The sequence below is a fragment of the Oryctolagus cuniculus genome, chromosome 15 (genome assembly GCF_964237555.1).
Source record: "Oryctolagus cuniculus chromosome 15, mOryCun1.1, whole genome shotgun sequence".
In the NCBI taxonomy this organism is placed as follows: Eukaryota; Metazoa; Chordata; class Mammalia; order Lagomorpha; family Leporidae; genus Oryctolagus; species Oryctolagus cuniculus.
In genome coordinates, this window is record NC_091446.1 from 51,772,889 (window position 1) to 51,796,717 (window position 23,829).

General features: G+C 43.0%; 1 protein-coding gene across 8 annotated transcripts in view; it reads right to left on the minus strand.

Annotated features, from left to right (window-relative positions):
* Nucleotides 1-23,829, minus strand: part of FAM13C (family with sequence similarity 13 member C) — a 135,606-nt gene that overhangs the window by 70,640 nt on the left and 41,137 nt on the right. For all 8 annotated transcript variants that reach the window (XM_070057689.1, XM_070057688.1, XM_070057687.1 and 5 more), the window contains one exon: nucleotides 15,009-15,127. In XM_070057689.1, coding sequence (XP_069913790.1) covers nucleotides 15,009-15,127 — 119 coding nt within the window. The remainder of the gene's footprint in view (nucleotides 1-15,008; nucleotides 15,128-23,829) is intronic.

Below are 23,829 nucleotides of genomic sequence, written 5' to 3' on the forward strand. Positions count from 1 at the left end.
AGCCCCTAATAACAGGTTAGTGGCAGTGCTAATGAGAGCAACAACTGGCTTGCTGAGTAGGATACAAAACACTTTACCTGAAAAACCTCATCCATTGCATATGTTAGTAAGGAATCATCAGACACCTGCTCCTGGTGCCACTGGTCAGCCCAGGAGACCCAGCGGTTGGCACTGATGCCTCAGGTCTTTGTGCAGTTGTACCCACTTGCATTGTCTCACCTCAAGCACCTGTCACCTTTTTTTTTTTTTTTTGACAGTCAGAATTAGAGAGAGAGAGAGAGAGACAGAGAGAAAAGTCTTCCTTTTTCCGTTGGTTCATCCCCCAAGTGACCGCTACAGCCAGTGCATTGTGGCCGGTGTGCTGCACCAATCAGAAGCCAGGAGCCAGGGCTTCCTCCTGGTCTCCCATGCGGGTGCAGGGCCCAAGAACCTGGGCCATCCTCCACTGCCTTCCCAGGCCACAGCAGAGAGCTGGACTGGAAGAGGGGCAACTGGGACAGAATCCAGCGCCCCAATCAGGACTAAACCCAGGGTGCCGGCGCCACAGGTGGAGGATTAGCCTAGTGAGCCACGGCGTCAGCCCTCTTTACTTTCCTGCCTCAATATTTTTGCCAAGCACAGCTCATTCTCTCAACCTGGAAGTGTGGCAGAATTAACTCCCCTGGGGTCGATCTGCAACCAACAGAGAGGACAGTGCGTGTAACATCACTGTAGCCCAACATTCAAAGGGAAGAGTGAGGTCCTTTCTAAAACAATTTCTCAGAAGATCAACCTTGTAAGACAGATATCTACTGTTGACTCTTCCTCCTTCCTTGTTTCCCGTGTCCTGGGACCAGCTCCTACACCCAAGTCCTTCCCTTAGGCTCTGCTTCTAGGAGGAAATCTATATTAAGACAGTGAACAATGGGGCAAAGCAGAAACAATTCCTGTGTTTCTGGAGCTTAAAGTCAAAGAAAATACCAATCAGACAGGTGAAGACTGTTTTCAGGGCAGACAGGGTGAAGGGCCCAGGCCATCACAAATGACTGGGCAGTGGGAAAGTACAATTTGAATGATGGTAAAAACCAGATGAATAGTTATGAATACACGCTGCACAGGGAACAGTGATATTGCAACTGATACTCAGGCTTCTGACTCTCTTTTCAAGTACGATTCAGGATAGCTCTAGGAACAAAAGAATTTTAAGAAAACGCACAAATTTGAGCAGACATTAGTACATGTTAAACAAGCCTAAATGCTACCTGTCCTTCTTAATGGTTTTCTTTCTTGAAAGGAGAGAGTCCTGGGGCCAGCACCGTGGCTCACTTGGTTAATCCTCTTCCTGCAGCGCCGGCATCCCATATGGGTGCTGGTTCTAGTCCTGGTTGCTCCTCTTCCAGTCCAGCTCTCTGTTGTGGCCCGGGAAGGCAGTGGAGGATGGCCCAGGTGCTTGGGCCCTGCACCCACATGGAAGACCAGGAGAAGCACCTGGCTCCTGTCTTCGGCCGTAGCAGCCATTTGGGGATTGAACCAAAGGAAGGAAGACCTTTCTCTCTCTCTGTCTCTTTCACTGTCTATAACTCTACCTGTCAAATAGATAGATAGATAGATAGGACTTTCTGTCTGTCTATCTGTCTGTCTAAGTCTCTGTCCTTCACATGCCCACTTCCTTCTACCCTGACCTCCAACCACCACCTCCCACATGGATGATTTATTAGTTTCCCAGAAGTCTTCCTGAGCGCAACACACAGTACCCAGAGTGGTCTTCGAAGACGTACTTCTGAGCATATTATTCTCCTGTTTATAGGCTCCACTGGCTTCCCTCTGGACTTAGACAAAATCCAAAATCCACAACCTGGCACCCAGGCCCTAGGCAGTCTGGCTGTGAACAATTTTCTTGACTTTTTTTTACCCGTTCTCTTTGAAGTTCACCACACTCCAGCCCCTTCTTGTCCCTGATGATGCACCCTTGGCATGAGATGAAGGGTATGTAGGTTACTGCTTGCCTGAGGGGTGAGGGTGATATGGATAGGCAGGCAGCTAGCTAGGGCTGAGGAGCCAGAAATCACAGGCCACAGCACCCCACCCCCCAGACACCTGATGTATCCTCAGACTTGTCAATCGAAACACCTACCTTCCCATCATGCATCTGTCACACTTGGGAGCAAGGCACATATGAGATGGAAGGTAGGAGACCATTCTCTCCCCACCTTGGATCTGACTTAGGGGTACTGCACCCATCTTTTGGGTGCTTAGATGGAGCTTTTCCACTCTCCCATCCTCTTATTCTCAGACCTTCCTAATCCCAAGTACCATTTTCAGATTTTTTTTTTTTCCTCCCTAGTTTATGGGCAACTCCTTGGACCACTCATGTTGCATATTTTTCCCACACTCCAGCATGAATGTACTTTTATTCCCCCAATGCCCAATAAGCTTTGTTTCTATTTGCTGTCTTCACTTACTATTGCTATCTCTGCAAGCGACAAGAACATGGACTAAAAATTAATGAATTCATTGCCCATATTAAGGCTAAGTTAGTGTCAGAGACACAAGTGGTTAAGTCTGTGCCACCCACACTTGGATGGAGTTTCAGGCCCCCAACTGCAGCCTGGCCCAGCCCTGACTGTTGCAGATATTTGAGGGGTGAACCGTGAGACTGAAAATCTCTGGGCCTCTCTCCCTCTGTCAGCCATTGAAATAAGATTTTTAAAAAGTGTCAATAAAGGATCCAGCATTCTAGTGTAAGGGGTTAAACCACAGCATGCAACAGCAGCATCCCACATGAGTGCCGGTTCAAGTCCTGGCTGCACCACTTCCAATCTAGCTCCCTGCCAAAGTGTCTGGGAAAGTAGAAGATGGCCCAAGTCCTTGGGCCCCTGCCCCCTAGCTGGGAGACCCAGAAGAGGCTCCTGGCTCCCGACTTCAACCTTGCCCAGTCCTGGACATTACAGACATTTGGAGAATGAACCAGTGGATGGAAGAGCTCTTTCTGTCTCTCCCTCTAACTCTGCCTTTCAAATAAGTAAATCTTTAAAAAGGAATATTACTACACTACTAAACTAGTAAGTTCAGCATGGCACTAATTTCATACATTCAAAAGAACTATAAGAAAAGTGGCATATTTCCTATTTGAAGATATAAATCAAGAACTTTGAGCTTAACAATGTGCCTAATCCAGTTGAACATATTCCAACTGCAGAAATCAAACTGGCTGTCAGAAAGAGAGCAAAGTGCAGGAGAATCTGGGAACGAGCTTGACTCAAGGTTGGAACTTGATGAACGGAGGGGAGAAGAGAACGAGGGCTGCGTGGGCAGTGGCTCGTGTGCAGCTGGATGGAGACCTGCACTTAGTGAGACCTGCACTTAGTGAGCACCTGCAGTGGGACCTGCCCTGAAACAAAGCTGGACACGGGCTGTCTCGTGTAATCCTCATAACAGGAGCTCTGTAAAGTAGGCATTTTCATTTCCACTGCAATTCTGAACAAACTAAAGCCCAGAGAGGTTAGGGAATTTGTCCATGGAAGTAGCAAGGCTAGAATTAGCATTCAAGTCTGACTACCACCAAGGCCCTTCCTCTCTATGGGGCAGTATCTTGGATACATTTTCTAGGCCCTTCCCAGGGGCTCTATTATATGTGTTTGGATTTATTCAATAGGCTGGGTGTGGTCAAATTATTTTGTGTTGGTGCTACATTCAAGGCATTGTCCGGGAAGCCTCTAACATCTGGCTTACTTCTGCTTCCACTCCCTCTGAATCTTCCTCCTCTTGGACCCCACCTCATTTGAGTGAGCCTTGGTATTTCCTTTGTTTTTGGTATCTGCGAGGTCATAGGGTGCTCTAAGAATTCAGTGCTACTGCACGCCTGAGAAGCTTGGCACAGCTCAACGGTCTAAGGAGAAACCGCTTCCATCCAGAGTCAATTACTCAAGGAAAGACACAGCTAGGACACAAATTCTGATTTTGATTATCATCATACCCTTTACAAAATGATCTTTAGTATTTCCTTTCTGATACCAACTAACCCAAAGCATAAAAGCCACAGGTATCATTGAAAATTACTTTTAGGCTTCTCTTAGTTAACAAGAACAAAATATAAATTCATTATCTCCTAATATTCCTATATGCTCCAAAGTAAGACAGTTAATAAGTAATGCCAGAGAAACCATAGGTACTATTATTTTCTTGTACTTATAAATTAATTCACTTCCCCCATTACAAATTTAATAGGGGTTCAATTTTGGAAAGCAAAAGCACACATATTTTTTATGTTGCCCACAATCATCTGTCCAAAAGTCGTCACCAATAAAATATTGATTTTTATCTTTTCAGTATGTTTCTGTACATAAATACATAGTAAGCAAAAATAGGATCATGATGCAATAGTTATATAGTTGTTAGTTTTCCCACATGTGAACACATCATGAATGTGTGCCCATGTTAATAAAATTTCACATAAAACATGGTTGATAATGATATACCAATCACACAGACTGGCATTTCTTACAAGGCCGTGATATACAAAAGATCAAAAATTTGGGGGTTCTTTGTGACTATCTCAGAAGCTGGGAATGTCTACTGGCATTCTGTGGGCTGGAGCCAGATGCCAGAGTCCCTGCTATGCGTGGGCCAATCCCACACAACAAAGAATTGTTCTATCATCAGCATGACTTAGCAATATTCTCTTGGAATGTTAGAGCCAGAAGCACTCTGCCCCTTAGCACAAACTGAATTAGAGATCCATAAGGACTAGTGGATGAAACAGAAACAACTAGTGCATAAACCAATGAAGAAGGAAGGGATTGATTAGACTGAGTTGCTCAAACGTTCCAGCCAAAGTCACAATGCTAATACTCCAACACTTAACAGAAATCCAGCTGCATGACTAATTCTCTCAAGACTCAATTCTTCATTACATTTCAATCTTCTTCCATGAAACAATATCATAAATCTCATTTAAGCTAATTATTTCAAATTGTGTGTCCAGACAGCTTTGACCCTTAAGAAAAACCAATGAAACTATGATAGATGTACAAAAATATTTATAAACGTTTGCCACGGAGCCGGCGCTGTGGCATAGTGGGTAAAGCCATTGCCTGCAGTGCTGGCATCCCATATGGGCACCGGTTTGAGTCTCGGTTGTTCCACTTCTGATCCAGCTCTCTGCTATGGCCTGGGAAAGTAGTAGAAGATGGCCCAAGTCCTTGGGCCCCTGCACCTGTGTGAGAGACTCAGAAGAGGCTCCTGGCTTCGGATTAGTGTGCAGCTCTGGCTGTTGCTGCAAATTGGGGAGTGAACCAGCAGATGAAAGACCCCTCTCTCTCTCTCTCTATCTCCTTCTCTCTGTGTAACTTTGACTTTCAAATAAATAAATAAACAAATAAATATTTTCCACTTAAAGCAATATCTACAAATATAAATTCTCAAAATAACAAAATACCAAATACTTTGCAATTAGTCAGATAAATGATGGTGTATCCACACAATGGAGCATATCCCAGCTATTAAGTGTGATACATAATATTTTCTATTATATGGAAAGGAATAAAACATTAATTGGGACAAAAATTTACAGAGATATTTAAATAAATGAGAGGAGGGGGTGGTGCATGTGGGGAGCAACTCGGACTAGACTAAGTTACTGGAATTAAGACTTATTCTATGCATCTGCTCTCCCACAACATGGCGCTGGGAGAGGAGTAAACAACTTCTACACAGCTGCCTCCAGTTCGACCAATAACCTGCAGGAGCTGATCCTGCTCCTGATTGGAGGAGAGCAGCGTACTCGGCATGTGGGTAGCAGAGTTGGGATTGGTGGAAGAGGACTATAAAGGAGGAGAGAGACAACATGCACCAGGAACATCTAAAGGGAACATCCGGATAACATCTGAGCAGCCCCCGAGAGAGCCGGCCGGCGGTGTGCCACTCCCCCGCGGAAGTGGGGAAAGTGGCAGGGGGAGCCACCCTTCCACGGAGGTGGAAGGGTCAGCAGCCAACCCGGGAAGGACCAGCAGCAAACCCGGGGAGGGCCGAGCAGACAAAAGAACAGCGCAGGGTCTAGTGTCGTTCCTCCGTGAAGAGGGGGAGCGACAGTGCAGGTTGTGTGTGTCACTATGTATAATCTGTGTATATATAGTATTTAATGTAAATCGTGAAGAGGAATAATCTTATTGACAAACACTGCAACAGAAGTATGGGAGTAGCCATTGCCTCTGTGAGAAGAAGAGTTAAGAAAGAAATAGCTTCATTCCATGAACCCTGGAAACATGAACACGTAATGAGCTGGTCAAAGTTCTAAATTAGATTTTCTCCTATAATCATTACTGAAATTCCTCTCAAATCTACTTGAAGTTAAGCTAGAAAATTTTCATAACATTCAGATGTTAAGGACAAACTTTTCTCTTTTCTCTCTTATGATTTTTTATTTATTTGAAAGGCAGAGTTACAGAAAGAAGAAGGGGGAGAGACAGACAAAGAAAGATCTTTCATCTGCTGGTTCACTCCCCAGATGGCCACACATGCTGGAGTTAGGGCAGTCCAAAGCCAGGAACTTCTTTTGGGTCTCTTACTTGGGTGCACGGATCCAAGTACTGGGGCCATAGGGCTATAATGACACCAAAGCTTGTAAAAACGTGTTCCTTTTAGAGATTATATATTAGAATGCTTGTTACAGAAAATTACTTTGGTTCATTTTAGTCACCGATGAACTCACCAAAATTGTGATGATTCGTCTACTACTCTATTATTCAACTAACTGGTCCCATGTCTAAAAAGTATACTATTAAATATAAATATTGTGTAGTCAGAATGCATTCTTGTCTATTTTCCTTCTTTGGGGCCTACTTCAAATAATTAGTGCCTGAACTAAACTTGGAATCTTCTGTACAACAAAGAAATCAATATGGTGAAGAGGCATCTGACAGAATGGGAGAAAATATTTGCAAGCTGCTTGTGACAAAGAATTCAAGTCATGAATATTTCAGAAACTCAGAAACCTCAACAACCAAAAAACCACTAATCCAGTTAAGAAATGGGAAAAGGACATGAATAGACGATTCTCAGAAGAACAAATACAAATGGCCAACAGGCATATGAAGAAATGCTCAATGTCACTAACCAACAGGGACATACAAAGCAAAACCACAATAAGTTATCACCTCATCCCTGTTAGAATGCCTGTGATCAAAAAGACAGAAAGTAAATATACTGGTGACGCCAAACCCCTATGATGTAAATGTAAGATCCCAGCCTCTTGTCTGTCTCCATTAGACCAAGGTGTTCCTGCCTGTCCCATATCAAAAGGAATTCACTGAATTGCTGGAGTGATACAGCTGGCCCCACAAGGTTCTGATCAGTGTGCTCAGTCATCTGTGTACCCAACAGATAAAACCTTGTTGGCCAGCACTGTCCAGAGAGGTTTGTTAGGGGAAGTCCAGGTCTAGGGCAGAAGTTAACTACCAGTTACATGTAACTCCCCCAGACCAAGTGAAGCCCACCTGGTCATCATAAAGATTCCCTAAAGAACACGGCATCACAACCAACCAAAGGAAGGTCATGAACACTACTGATTAACCAGGAACTTGGACATGAACTTAATTTGCACCTCTCAGCCCCAATATCAATCTTTAAGAATCTGCACACGTAACTCAGAGGGAATTAACCAATAGCTGCCCAGCTCCTTGCTCAGTGTGTTACATATATATCTACTTTCTTCCACCATCCCAATGTAAGTGATTGGCTTTCTGAGCATTGGGTGAGCAATTCCAGATTTGGGGGTTCTATAGCAACACCTTCAACTAGGTTGGGGGGGTGTATTGCAATGCTGGTAAAGAGGTGGGTAAAGGAGAACTCTTATATACTGTTGATGGGAATGTAAATTAGACCACCATTATGGAAAATAGTATGAAGATTTCTTTCTAAACTAGGACTGCCATGTGACCCAGAAATTCTACTACTGAATATATATCAAACTGACATGTAATCAATGTATAAAGAAATGCCTGCTCCACCATGTTTCTTGCAGCACTGTTCATAGTAACAAAGATATAGAATCAATGTGTCCACCACCAAAAGAATGGATAAAGAAAATGTGGCCTATATACTCAATGAAATACTATTCAGCCATTACAATGAAATCATATCATTTGCAGCAAAATGGATAGAACTGCAGGACATGATGTTAAGTGAAATAAGCCAGACACAGAGAGACAAACACCATGTGTTCTCCCTCATCAATAGAAGCTGAGAAAAAAAGAGAAGGAAGGAAGATGGATGGATGGATGTAAGGAAGGAAGGAAGAATACGAACACAGAGTGTTCATTACCAGAGGCTGGGAGAAGTGGGAGGGATGGAGGGATGTTAGATTTTAAAAACCAGGGAAAGTTGGTTGTGATTTAAATAGTGACAAATATACTAACTGTGACAACTACACCAATATAAGACATGGGGCATATGGGAACTCTTAATACAACTCTACAACTTTAGTTTTGTAAACTTAAAAATACTTTGAAATAAAAAAGTTAAAACTAGTGCTTATAGCAGATTTAAATCCTAATGCATTGAGAAGTCCCTTTCATACAAAATTCATTTTTATACCAACATTAACAGCAACATAAGAACATACACTGTAATCATAACAGTATATATTGGTGGTAAGAGTATAAGACATTTGGGTTCTCAGGATTTTCTGTATTTACCAGTATTTCACTTAATTTTTTTATTATTTTTAATGAGAACTCTGAAGTTTCCTTTTTATCCTTATGTCTGATTATTAACTGGTGAGAGCACTAGGAATTTATTAAATGATCAAGAGCAGACTCCTTAAAAAAAAAAAAAAAAGATGATTTCATGCCCCAAATAATCAAATGTGGGCACTTTTTCAATCAGCAGTTTAAAGATCTGGTGTGGGGTTTTTGTGCTCTACAGCAGAGAAGGGGAATTATTTATCTGTGTCTGCAAGGCTTGTATTCTTAAGCTCAAGTCTTTCCGTGGATCAAAGCCTTTCAACCTCGAGTGCTCATCTTCCATGGGAAGAGCCAGGAGCCTCAGTCATCTTTGGACCTAAACTCCTTAGGTTAGAGGAGGGATTTGCCTGAAGCGACCAATGACCTGACAGACATGACGCAAGTCCCTGCACTTTTGAATTCAAATATTCCGTTCCTTCCATCAGACTGTTTCTGTGGCTGCAGGGCGAAGCAGAGCCCTAGCCTCATGGTTCCGTCCCAGCACTGGATACCATGTCAGAACCCACTCATTACCCAGCTGTGCATCAGGGAACCCCAAAGCACTGTCAAGATAAACTTTGTTTTTAAAATTATCTCCATACTTTATCCCTGCCTCCCTCCATTTAAGAAGCAAACCCGATCTAAGGAGGAAGGAGCACAAGCTGGAAACTGGCAGGAGTCCTGCTCTGCTGCAGTCCAAGGAGGGGAAGGGGTCTTTTGTTTGAGTAAAACCTCTGGGTCGGCATTGTCTTTACCGCTCTTCCCCCTTTCAGCAGAACTCAGACTCTCCTTACTCCTAGGAAAAGCACTGAAGTAAGAAACAATTAGCTATTAACACACACACACACACACACACACACACAGAGAAACAAAAGATGAAAGGACTTTATCCCCTGTGGAAAAGTTGCTGCCAGTAACACTTCCTCTCTCCATAAAGCAACAAAGCCTCCAGCTTTTTGGGGTTTTGTTGTCTTTTTTTGTTGTTGTTAATCTGAAATGTCACAAAAACCCAAGTCATCCAAGGCCATTATCCCTGCTAAAGATCTTTAGGGCCCTCTCACAGGAGACTTCCAGATGAAGAAAGAGGTCCATGAACTCAAACTTGCAAATGTGGCCATCAAGCTCATTAGTAGTAAGATAATGCTACCAAATAGCTCCTGTTGATACAGACAAGGTCGTTAATGATGTTAAAACTTTAATGCTGTCATAAATTTTAAAACAATATTTTAAATGTAAGTGAGTTAATCACTCTCAAAAGTAAATTTACTTAGCTTGGTAAGAAACCCCAGACTGCATTAGTATTCTCTTACATTCACAAATTCCCCCTTTGACATTTCTGAGGGTTTATAGGATTGGTGCTAGCTTGAGCTATAAAAATCAGTCAGACTGATGCATATTCATCAAGTGGCTGCTCTAAATGGATTGATGGTGCTCCTCTCGGTTCTATTACCAAGGGAAGTGAGAAGCTAAGCAAACCACAGCCTCATTGGGTGCCAAACTAGAAAATGGGAGTGTTGTACTCATATTCAAGGATACTACGACTTCTTCCAACTCTTACAAAGTATAGTTCTATAATTTTAAATGCTTTCCAAAACACCAGGTATTGAAGAGCATGCCCGAACATTGTAACACCCTCCACTGTATATGTGCTATCTGTTATCGTGTCCACAGGTCATCAGAGAAAGCAGTACATCAAGACCTATCAGCCACCACTATATTAGGACTCGGACTCCCGGCAGCCAGCGTTCCCAGAATGAGCAGCTGCCAGGAAGAAAGGGTTGGAGCCGGCACTGTAAGTCAAATGCCTGTGAGTGCCTGGCAATGAGCATAAATGAATAGACAGCAGCAAGCAGAAACTGTGGGGAAAAACAGCGAGAGCTACTCCTCAGCCCCAGTTCATCACTTCTCTATAAAAAGGGGGCTTTTTACCGAAGAAGGCAGAAATCAGTAAAAATGTTAAAATCTTGATTTTTAAAGACTGACTCAAAATATTTTAAAACACCATCTAAGCCAAACACGTCTCCTGGTGTGCTCCCTGTAGGACTCCTAGTCCGAAACCTCTGACGTGCAGCCCTGTGCTGCCAAGGTGGAGGTTGGGGGCAGCCAATGGCAGCGAGGCTGCAATGAATGGCTTGCCGGGGATGGAAATCCTACCTATGATGGACTCTGTTGAGGAAATCCAGAAGAGCAAGCAAACCCGGAGTTCGAAGAGGTTAGTGCAGGCGTTTGAAACGCTTTGGAGGGTGATGAGCACACAGGATAAATGCTTTACAGATGTTTCCCTGGAGAAAAATAAACAAGTACAAGCGTTCTGCAAACTGAAGAGTAGGCATTTAGCCTAATGGTTAAGAAGCCCACATCGCTTATCTGAGTAGCTTGGACCAAGTCTTGGCTCCAGCTAAGGACTCCTATTTCATGCAAATGGAGATCCTGGGAAGCAGGAAAGGAGGCTCAAGTAATAGGGCTCCTGGCACACGTGCGGGGGAGCCAGGTTGTATTCTAAGCTCCCAGCTTTGACCCACTCCAGCCCTGGCAGTCTAGGGCATGTCAGGAGCTCATCACTGAATCTCAGTGCTCTGGTGCTCACACCTGCTCTCCGCCTCTCAAAAAAGGTTAAAAACCTTTCCTAAAACTTGCATGTTATGAAGAAACTACCCATACATTTCAAATTTTTTGAACTCAAGTTTTTAATTTTGTTTTCCATGAATTATAAGAAAAGGATTTATTTGTTTATTTTTAAGGTAGACAAAGTGGGAGAGAGGGAGATTTTTCATCTGCTGGTTCACTCCCCAAAGGCCCACAACAGCCAGAGCTGGGTCAGGCCAAAGCCAGGAACCAGGTATTCCATCAGGGTCCTCCCACAGGAGTGGCAGGCCTACAAGCAGGAGGCTGGACTGGAAAGATAGTAGCCGGGACTAGAACCAGCTCTCCAACACAAATTGTAGCATAACAAGCACAGGCTTAACCCACTGTGTCACAATGCCTCCCCTTGATGAGTGTTCTGAAGTCTCCTCATGGAAAGTGGGCAGAAAGGTCCTCCTGCCCCCAAAATTGTCCACTTCCTCTTTCCTGGTCTGTACCCCCTCCATGTTACTTTACATTTTAAAAAATAGTTTACAGATGTGGTTAATGACCTTTCACAGGGAGATGAACCCAGATCATCCTGGGAGCCCAATCTAATCACATGAATCCTCAAGACCAGGAAATCTTTCCTTGCTGTGGGCAGAGGGGTATGTGACTATGGTCAGAGGAAGTGTTGTTGCCTTTAAAGATGGAAGAGGGAGCCATGAGCTATGGAATGTGGGCAGCCTCTGGAAACTCAAGAAAAAGCAAGGAATGGTCCGATTCTCCCCTAGAGCCTCTAAATCCAAACACGGTGCTGCCAGCACCTTTATTTTGGCCAACTGAGAGTCATGTTGGACAGCTACAAAAGTGTAGTACAATAAATTCAATTTGTTTTAAGCCACAGGCTTATAGTCACTTGAGAAAGTGCCATTAGAAAACCAGCATAATATTGATGCACTCAAACTTAAGCAAAACACACTCACATCCACAGAAACAAATAAAGCTCTTGTGCTAGAAAGAGCCCAAGGTACAGTACACTCTGAGAGCTGTAAGTATGAAACTTCTTGGTGTGCATGGAAACATAATATCCACCATGACTTCAAATGGCTCCAAAAATCCCACTTCTGCAAGGGATTTTCTTCGCTGAAGACTAACAACTCCTTCTAGTCGAACACAAGAGAACTACGACCCTCTGATGGTTCCTGGCTACAGGAAGATCTTTCCTCTATCACTTGTGTTATTCATCAAGTTAATAATTCTCCCCACCCCCAAGAAGGTGGCATTTCACACTTGCTGAGATTTAGCCTGGCTTCTTCCCTGTACTTGGAGCAAGACCTAGGAACGGCGTGTTCTATTACAGTATCATGTCTCTATCAAGATCTTATTGGGCATGATATGCCTGAACTTGGCCACTTGCTGGCTTAAAAGAGAAGAGGAAGGCTATCAGGAATGTGAACTACCTGACTCAAAGCTGTTTTTAGCCCCAGATCCTATTTCACCAGTTCATCCAATTTCACAATCCTTGTAACAGTTTGAGATAGTTTTGTGTTCCACTAGGATGTCCCTGGGTGGCGCCACCAAGGCTGTGATAAATAACAGCATATTTTAATGGTTCCCAGCCCAATCTGAATACTAAATTTAATATTACCAGAGATAGCTGGCCTAACAGTGCTCCTGATCTGTGACTTAGCACCAAATCCTGTGATTACTTATGCTGGTGCATGGAACCTTCTAGAATGCTGCTATCTTAGAAGGCTCAATGTTACCAAAGTAGGGTCTGGAGTTCTGCAGCAGGGAAGGATAAATATCTGGGGTCCTGTGGAGGCTTGCTAAGGGGGTAAAGAGAGACCAGATCTGCTTTTACCAGGAAAAGCTGTCCTACCACTGGAGGCTAGAACACAACTCTGACTTAAAGAGGCAGGCTGCTCACTCACTCTATCTGGTTTTTTTTCTGGGCATGCACAGGAGGTCTAGGAGCTGCCTAAAATTTCACAAAAACATCTCTCTCTCTCTGGTGTGAGTGTGCGTTCATCTTTTTTATTTCTGAAGCAAAGTACCATGGATCTCTGAGAATCTACACTAAGGGTAATTTCTCCCACCCCAACTCTAAGAACTGCTGCTCGTACACCCAGAGAGCTATTTCATTCAATACTCTTCTCTCTTAACTAGTCATACATGAATGATTTCCACCACAGAGCCCTATTCAGTTTCTAACTTTCCTTCTGACAACAGTAAAATCACCAGTTAGCATCCTCACAATAGATGGAATATAAAATGGTTGCAAGTTTGCCAAACTTGAGAAGGTTAATTGCAAATACCATTTGTCCTTATTGGTCTCTGCTGAGTATCTACCCCCGAAAGACTGTCATACATTCCACACACAAGCACGAATGCTTTAACTTTGGTTTTTGTTTGTTTTGTTTTTATACTTTTTTAAAATGTGCATGGGAATTAGTTGACCTTAATCTTGCTGACGGAGGCAGTCATGAGGCTGATGGGGGAGGGGGAGAGGGAGACATGGTCACTGTATAAATCCATTCTAACCATTACAATCAGGCTTCAAATAGAAGGGACACTATCCCGATGACTGGAGAAATGACAAGGTTGAGTCCAACAGGTACTACACCTGAGGTCAGATTAAACAAAGATAAAAGGTAGTAACTTGTGAGAAGTGTTTTTTAAAAAGGTATCCATGAATCTTCTTGGCCAGGGGATCATCTGACCACTGGAGTCCTCTCTAATCCTTCGGGGTTCTACGATTTTAAGTTCAGTATGTTGGATACCTTAAAGCACAATCACACAGCACAGCCAATCTTCTCTGTACTTGATTCATTTGGACTCAGAAAAAAAGATCTAAAGGTCACGCCAGGAAGTGCAGCATACCCTTTCTGAGTAAGGGCTATGATTACACCACACACAGGATCCTACAAAGACAGCTGACACAACCTGACACAGCCAGCATTGGAATTCTTTCTTCGGTTTATTTCCGCAAGAGACTTTCCATAGACAGCTGCAATGGGAGGCTCCCGTCGGAACACCACGCCAGCTTTCTGCAGGCAGCTTTCCATACATATCCTTACCTTGGATCCACAACAGCCTCCACGTGGTGTAATCAGCTAGGAAGGCCAGTCCTCAGACGGCCTCAGAGCTAAGGTCACTGGGTGACACTTGAGTAAGGACACAAGATGCACTTGCCATGCCATATTCACACATTTGTAGGTTCAAATTCTGGCTAGTCTTTTTTATTTACCCATCATCAGGAAAGCACCTTAATGTCTCTGAGCCTCGGGCTCCTCTATACAATGGGGCTATGAGTACCTAGGCTTCTGAGCCAACTAGGAAAGGCTAAGTGAGATCATAGGTGAAGAACAATTGGCATGATGCCTACATGGTCATCATTGACTTATCATTATCACAGAGGAAAATCCTAATCCACTGTGGCATGGAATAAAGGAGGAATAAATGAAAATAGAATTTCTTTCCAAGAGCAGAATCTGTCCACATTCCTCCCTGAGTCTAAAGTATGATTATCTTCCTATAGAAAATAGGCAAAGTAGGTTGTTTGCATTTCTCTCTGACCCCACGACTGTCCTACTAAACCCTTTGATCGCAGCTTCTCTGGCTCTAAGGACTAACAACAAAAGCCAGGAGGCCTTGGCTTGTGTGCGGGTGGCAAGCACACAAGTTGGCATCCCTGGGAGAGGATGCTCAGGCAAGGCACAGTTTCTGACAGCGAAGGCCCACCTTGGCTGCAGTCGCACTGTTTCTTGGCACCTGAAGGCATTGTTTTGTGGACTCTCGTGAGCTGGCGTCCCGGCTCTGCCCTGACACTCTGACTGGCTGGGCACCACGTGCTCTGTCTCCTGCAAGAAGAAAACAGCAAATGAAGATGAGCCATCAGCAGTCACCCGTTTCACAGCACTCTTCAGCTAGGGAGTGGTCTCAGGGCAGGGGAGCAGCAACATGTAACCCGTCGACTGGCTGGACAGTGGGAAGGGGGCCGCCTCACTGGGCTAAAATTGAGAAAGCCTCTATCAGTCAGTGATTGCAAGATTAGAATATAAAAGAAAAAATAAAAGCAAAGGTCCAAAATATGTGATATAGCCATCAATGACAAGTTAACATACATTAGTGATAGTGTTCTAGCAAAATTGTGAACAAACAGATACAGCTAAAAATACAACTTACAGAACATTTATAGTATAGGTTCCCTTTTCCGAAAACAAACATGTATGAATGTTCACACACATGCATATGCACACAAGGATCAGGATAATTTAAAGCAAAATCTTAACAGTGATTACTTCTGAAATGTCATTTCTTATTCCTAAATTTTCTATGATAGACAGTATTTCTATAATAACAATACATTTAAGTGGGGCCAGTGTTATGGCACATCAGGTTAAGCCACTGCCTGCTACGCCAGCATCCCATATGAGCACTGGTTTGAGTTCTGGCTACTCTACTTCCAATCCAATCTCCCTGCTAACGCACCTGAGAAAGATGGCCAAAGTGCTTGTGTCCCTGCATCCATGTGCCTGCATCCATGTGTGAGACCTGAAGAAGCCCCTGGCTCCTAGCTTCAGCCTGGCCCAGCCCTGCTGTTGCAGTCATCTGGGGAGTAAACCAGCAGGCAGAAAATCTCTCTCTCCCTCCCTCCCTCCCTCCCTTTCCCTCCCTCTCCCCACACCACCTGTCAAATAAATCTTTTTTAAAAAGAAATTTGTTTAAAATAAATAAGGCATATGTACAAATTCTACATTCCCAATATGCTTGTTACCTACCTCTGCCATACACACACACACATTATTGTCACTGGCTATGCTGCCTCCTAACAAACCACAACCCTGGTCATCCATGATGCAACCTCCTCATCAATTTAGAAAAACTCCAGAGTGCTCACTTCTCTAGGGAATATTATAAACACTCCCAAGCTAAAACTAACCTGGATTCAACACAAAGACATATATACACCAAAAATGAAAGATATTTTTGTCTAGCAGTTTAAGCTACAATCTTTGAGCCATGTCAAAATTCTGACAAATTCTCCTTAGAATAAAGTAGCCCCTTTTTACCTGATAAATGAAATACTGAAACAGAAATCCACAAGAAATTCAGCCAATCCAGCTGTCTACCATCAAACAAAGTATTCAAGGAGTACAATGATTTTGGGTCTGACTGTGCAGTATTAGCTGGAGGCAACAGACACCTTGCTCCTGTATTTGGGGTACAGGTTGACGTCAGTACAAGTCTTAACTAAAAAATCATTTTTCGAAAAATTCTTGAATAATCTTATGGAACTGTTTACTGAGTAGACATTACAAGTTTCTAAGACCAAAAAAAAAAAAAAAAAAAAGTCATATGAATGCCTTCCTAAGCTGGGTAAAATGAGAAGGGTTGCAGAGAAAAGGAAAATCAATGAGTTAGGCCTATCAAGAACCTTGCCTTAATTGTTCCAACCCTCCAGCTTCAGCCAAGATGCTCCACATGATAAGGGTCTATTGGTATGCACTAGGTCCTTGGATTTAGTAGTTGCCTGTGAAATCTATAGCTACCCCCATCCTGGACAAGTTCTGCTACACAAAGGTTTCCAAGTGAGACAGCTCTGCTTGCTACCTGTTCTGTTTGTGACCTTGATAAAGTAACATAAGCAGTCTGGGTCTCAGTTTCCTTATCTGTAATACAGAGATAATAGCACCACCTTCAAAAGACTGTTAAGCATAAAGTCATTAGAACCTCTTGTAGTGCCTGCCAGTGAGAGGCAATGTCCAAGATGAGGGTAACATTCTTTGTATGAAAAGTCCCTTCAACTCAACGTTCTGAAACCAGTGCTAGGGCAATAGCTGGAGACTTAACCCAAAAGACTTTTAAACTTATTTCTGTGGCAGAATGCTTATTTGAAGTTTTTATAATAAAAGTTAACTAAAATTAAAATAAAAATGAAAATATTAACAGATTCAGTATAATTTGTAGATACAAGTCTAAGAACATGATATTCCCCTCTCCCTCCCTCCCTCTTTCCTTCTACCTATGCCTTCTATTTTCTTTTTTAGTTTCTGAGATAACATTATAAATTTACATTACAATAAGAAGGCATAATACTTCACTGAATAAGAAGTTTAAGTAGGGCCTGATGCCTTTGCCTGTGGTGCTGGCATCCCATATAGGTCCCGGTTCAAGTACTGGCTGCTCCACTTCTAATCCAGCTGCCTGGGAAAGCAGCTAGGGATGGCCCAAGTGCTTGGGCCCCTTCACCCACAAGGGAGACATGGAAGAAGCTCCTGGCTCCTGTTCCATCCAGCTTCGCCCTTTGTAGCTATCTGGGGAGTGAGCTGGCAGATTGAGAACCTTTCTCTCTGTCTCTCCCTCTGTCTGTAACTCTGCCTCCCAAATAAACAAACAAATCCTTTTCTTAAAAAAATAAAAAAGTTGAACAAGTAAAAAGCAAAAAGATCCTGGTTTAGTGGGAATATAGACAATTGCTATAAACAATAATTGAATGTGTAAATGACCATATACAGATAAATATTATTTTAAACATCCTATTTAGAAACCTCACCTGTAGATCTTATGATAGCCCTTTTTTATTGCTAAAAAATTTAAGTAAAATAGTTTTCTTAGAAACTTTACCATTCTAGGAAAGAATTACGTTCTGCTTAATCACTAAGACAGTAGCTCATCTAATTTTTTGAATCCTCAAGTGGTTGAAAAAACCACATCAGGCTGGATTCCCTCGGATCTAATGATTTATCTTACCGATGAGGAAGAGGGACCTTCCTCCTTGGAGGAAGTGGTTTATGAGCCAGCCTGGGGAGCGATCTCACAGCATTGCAAAAGGAGAGCTTTTCTCTGGAATGGGTGGATAAGGAGTATTGGGAACAGCTGACACTGAAGTCCCGGATTCACATGGAGACAACAGCTACACTTTCAGCTGTGTTTCTTTTGTTTGCTAAGGACGCCAAACCTCAAGATGGCACGGAGAGTTAAGAATCAGTAAGGAGTCTGGAATGAATTCTGCACACTGACTAACAGAGCAGGCTGGGATGTGGACTACATGCCTAATTGTCATAACAGGCTGCTGCTTCCAATGCCCAATCAGATGAGCCTCCCAAGTTCTGGTCTCCAAAACTCCCTCAGATCAAAAACCTAAATGCAGCCTCTCTCAGAAAATGCTTAGTGTGTTCTCTCTTCCAAAATTCCTCATCAGCTTGCAAAGTATTTTGTTCATAAGAAAAATAATCAAGATTTTTCCCTACAGTGTCTTCCACTCCATTATCTCTTCATGGAATGACCCAGTAGGGACCAAAGACCCAGCAAACCCGACATGACAACCAATGAACTTTCATACAATTCTTTCTCTAAGGCTCAAAGTCTTATGGCTGAAGCCTCAGACATCAGAGAGCAGGGAGACCTCCCTGTTGTGCCCTCGGTGAATTCCTGACCCGCAGAAACTATCAGAGGGAATAATTAGTATTGTACATTTTGAGGTTGTTACACAGAAATAGATTAACTCAAGCACATTACCTTTCCTCTAAGATGTCATCAATTCTAAAAGCCACTACCAGTTTGATCAAACAGCTTTTTCAGAGAGAAAACAGTGCCAGATTGAATGCCCTCATCAATTTTAAGATGCATTCAGACATGAGAAAGGCGAAGTCGGATGTGTGTGTTGGTATCAAGAAACTACAGAGCATGCCCAGTACATTATGGTATGCATGTGAGAGATACAAGAACCATCATCAGGAGAACACATCCAGAAAAAGCGACGCTAGAAGTTACTCTGCAAGACTCAAGAGCTTCACATGCAAGAGGAGAGGAAAATTCACCCCTGAATTATGTCAGTTTAAACAATTAACTTTATGCTTTCCCTTAAGAGAGAAAGGCACAAGTGGATATCATTTTATTGAATTAACAGAACAATAGTTTTCAAAGGTACTGTATTTCTAGTTACTATTTATTCAAAAAGATATGAAGGGTGTGGGGAGCAGCCCGGACTGGACTGAGTTACTGGAATTAAGACTTATTCTATGCATCTGCTCTCCCACAATATGGCGCTGGGAGAGAAGTAAACAGCTTCCGCACAGCTGCCTCCAGTTCAACCAATAAACTGTAGGACTTGCTCCTGATTGGAGAGCAGCGTACTCGGCGTGTGGGCAGCCGAGTTAGGATTGGCGGAGGAGGACTATAAAGGAGGAGAGAGACGGCATGCACCAGGAACATCTAAGGGGAACATCTAGCTGAAGGAACACCTGTGCAGCCCCCGAGAAAGCCGGCCGGCGGTGTGCCGCTCCCCTGCGGAAGTGGGGAATGTGGCCAGGGGGAACTGCCCTTCCACGGAGGTGGAAGGGATAGTAGCCAACCCGGGAAGAACCAGCAGCAAACCCGGGGAGGGCCAAGCAGACGAAAGAACAGCGCAGGGTCCTGTGTCGTTCCCCCACGAAGATGGGGAGCGACAAAGGGGAAATACAAAATGATACCAACAGTATTCAATGATACTCATCTAGCCCCATGGCAAAGCATTAACCAGACACACAGGGGTCGAGGGTTCACCCCCTCAGTGAGCCCACATCTCCATTCTGACTGGACTCTACTGCTCAGCCAGTGCCAAGTTTAACCAAGGATGCTAGACAAAGTTCTTAGAGTAGAAAATGTACTGTGGACGACTCAGAGTGAACATTTGCCCCCAAGCACAGTAATATCTAGCCAAGAAATAACACAGTTGATTACCTTCGCCCATTTAAGCCCATCATATATTTTTCAAGATTTGAGTTAGAGTTACACACACACACACACACACACACACACACAGAGAGAGAGAGAGAGAGAGAGAGAGAGAGAGAGAGCGAGAGAGAGAGAGAAAGAGAGAGAATCAATGAATGAATGGATATCTCTATCTACTGGTTCACTTCCCAGAAATGGCCAGGGCTGGGCCAGGCTAAGCCAAGAGCTCCTACTGGGTCTCCCATGTGGGTAGCAGGTGTCCAACACTTGAGCCATCTTCTGCTGCTTTTCTCAGGCCATTAGCAGGGAGCTGGATTAGAAGTAGAGCAGCCAGGACTAGAACCAGCACCCAAACACCCATACAGGATGCCAATGCTACAGATGATGGCTTAACCTGCTACACCACAATGCCAGCTCCTTATTACATCTTTGTTCAGAATTGGCTAGAATATCCAAGCTCGAAAATTCTATAATAATAAGGCCGGCACCACGGCTCACTAGGCTAATCCTCCACCTAGCGGCGCCGGCACACGGGGTTCTAGTCCCGGTCAGGGCGCCGGATTCTGTCCCGGTTGCCCCTCTTCCAGGCCAGCTCTCTGCTGTGGCCAGAGAGTGCAGTGGAGGATGGCCCAAGTCCTTGGGCCCTGCACCCCATGGGAGACCAGGATAAGTACCTGGTTCCTGCCATCGGATCAGCGCGGTGCGCCGGCCGCAGTGCGCTGGCCACGGCGCCCATTGGAGGGTGAACCAACGGCAAAAGGAAGACCTTTCTCTCTGTCTCTCTCTCTCACTGTCTACTCTGCCTGTCAAAAAAAAATTCTATAATAATAAATCAGGGTGTTTACCCTGAAATAGATATAGTTTCATTTTAAAAATCAACATTACATACATACATACATTCTGATGGTTGAAGTGGCTATATAAAGGTCTACCCCCAACAAACTAAAACCTAAAATGGAAGAGAAGAGAATAGGCTCTAACTTGCTTGCTTATGTGTATGGATTTGTCAATGGTTAGGTCCAAATGCATCAAAGGGAAAGAAGTAAGGAGAAGACAAGACCCTCTCCTTCATGCTTGTCTTCCTGACACATTGCCAGGCACAGCTTAGATGAGCATCTGGAAAAAAAAATCCTACGTCCTTTCCCACTCCCAGCCATCTGCCTCTACTTTCTATTTACCCTCAATATGTCCCAAGTCAGTCTAGTGGAGTGGTTTGTTGGATCTTCACTAAATGCAGGAGTCAGCAGATTGAATAGTCCTAAATATTTTTTTAAACTTTTATTTAATGAATATAAATTTCCAAAGTACAGCTTATGGATTACAATGGCTTCCCCCCCATAACGTCCCTCGCACCCACAACCCTCCCCTTAATATTTTTAAGTTGTCCTTAAAACAAATATCATTTAGGTTATTTTCTCATTCATAGGCAGAGCTAGCAAAGTGTATGCAATAAGAACAATTATCTATAAACTTGAAGGAGTCAAAACCCTGTCTTGTTGAGGTAAATCAGCTGATTTTAATGACAATGGTGAAATGTATTATTTTGTGCTTATGGGGATTTTATGGAGTTCAGTTGGCTCTTACAGAACTTGGGAGAACCTAGTTTTGCTCCAATGGTATGATCATAGCTTCCAGCCCTTCCAGCTTTCCTAGTTCTTACAAATCCACAACCCACAAGAAAGAAAACAGCTTTCCAACCTAATGCCAGGTCTTGCCCATTTGCTCTCGCCTGACAAACAGTAACTTACAGCCTCAAAGATATATGCATCTTTTAAGTATTTCTCCCAAGGTGCAAGCAGTCAAAGCATTACGTCTTTTCATCTTATACTTGAGTTTTTCCTGTATCCATTTCACTCTAAAATTAATAAAATTCTTCAACTGCTAGCTTGAAGTTTAAAGTTTGATAACTAATCTACTAACAACAGTGACTTGCATTTATGATAACATATGCTTCCCAAGAGGTCTAATTACTACATGATTAACACATTTTTATCTCCATTCTTGGAGAAAGCATATAAATTCAACTTTTCAGATGAACAAGGTAAAGTGCTGTAAAAGTTACTCCATCCTGTGTCACTTTAGAGTTTTTACTTTAAACCTGTACACATGTATGAAGTGACTTAAAGTCATTTTGCATAACTGAGGAATTATGGGGGAGCAAACACTTGGTCTCGTGGTCAACACACTGGTTAAGATAACTGCATCCCATGCTGGAGTATCTGGGTTCAATTTCCAATTCCTAATCCCAGCTCCCCAACAGTATTGACACTGGGAGGCAGCAGGTGATGGCTTTAGTAATAAAGTCCCACATAGGAGGCCCAGAGTCCATTCCTAGCTCCTGACTCCTGCTGTTGTGGACTCTTGGGGACCAGACCAGCAGATGGGAGCTCTTTGTTCATCTATCTCTCTAATAAGAATAAAAATAATAAAACTACTGTGTGTCATAAGGATAAAGGAGGCACTGGAAGAACTGATGTAAATTCCTTTAAAAAAATGTGTGTATATTATTTTAAATGTACTGGTCCTTGAAAAAATAGGTAATTTGGGGGCCAGTGTTTTGGTACAGTGGGTTAGGCCACTGGCTGCAATGCCAGCATCCCCCATGGGCACGTGTTCAAGTCTTCACTGTTCCACTTCCAATCCAGCTTCCTGATAATTTATCTGGGAAAACAGAAGATGGTCCAAGTCGTTGGGCCCCTGTACTCATGTGGGAGATCTGGATAGAGTTTCAGGCTCCTGGCTTCAACCATTGTGGCCATGTGGAGAGTGAATTGGCCAGTGGAAGATCTGTCTAACCCTCTCTCTCTGTAATCCTTTCAAGTAAATAAAATGCTTTTAAGAAAAAGATTATCTGGCTATCTTTCTGATTATCTCAACAAAGGAAAAAATCAGGGCAAAAGAGGTCTAAAATCTACACACGATCATGATACAGGGTCTCCTTTGGTCTGATTTTTTAAATCTTTAATATGGAATTTCCCAAAGTGCCGTAAGAATTTCTAGGCAAAGATTATGTTGATATTCTAATTATGCTGTTGATATCATCCACTTTCCTAATAACAGTTACCTAATCACTTTCCTAATAATTTGTACCAGGCACTACAGGAGGCACTATGTCCTTTGTGTCCTCATTTAAAACCAGAAGTGGGTTTTAGTCTCTCAGTTTTCTCCGGTAGAAAATGAAGGCAAGAAAGGATAGATGATGCATGTTGGTCAGATTTCATTTTGTGCAAGAAATACCTCTTGAAGACTTTGTAAAATCTGACACTGATTTTAAGGCTATTCCCAAGGCAGACAATATTGGGAATTTCTATTCACCAGCTGAAGTGGAAAGCTTTCAATAAAATAATCAGTTTATAATTAATTTTAATTCAATAAGTCAAATTAGTATTGAGATTACCCAATTCTTTTCATCAATTTGAAGACAAGGGCTGTGTTACTTCAAGTTGTTTGCATTACATGAGATTTTATACTTTTTAATACTTGATTCAAAATCACATAAGACAGGACCACACTGTATCACATGCATGAGGTAGAGGACTCAGCAACCAGCCCTCATCTCCTGAGTTGAGTTTCTCACCCTCTACGCTTCAATAACCCAAAGTTTGCTCCAGAATGGAGACGTACTCCATGAAACCAGTGTGAGCACAGTCATGGTTAACAAAATGCAACAGCTGGGGTGGGTGGTATTCCAGTGTGAAATACAGCTGACAAGTACAATGAAGTAGAAAAGTCAGTCAGTTACAAGGCATTTGGGTTAAGAGTGTTATTTTTTTTTCCTCCTCTACAGTATATGAGTAAAAGACACTTGGACTCTGAATCAAGAGAGATCCATAAATCATTTCTC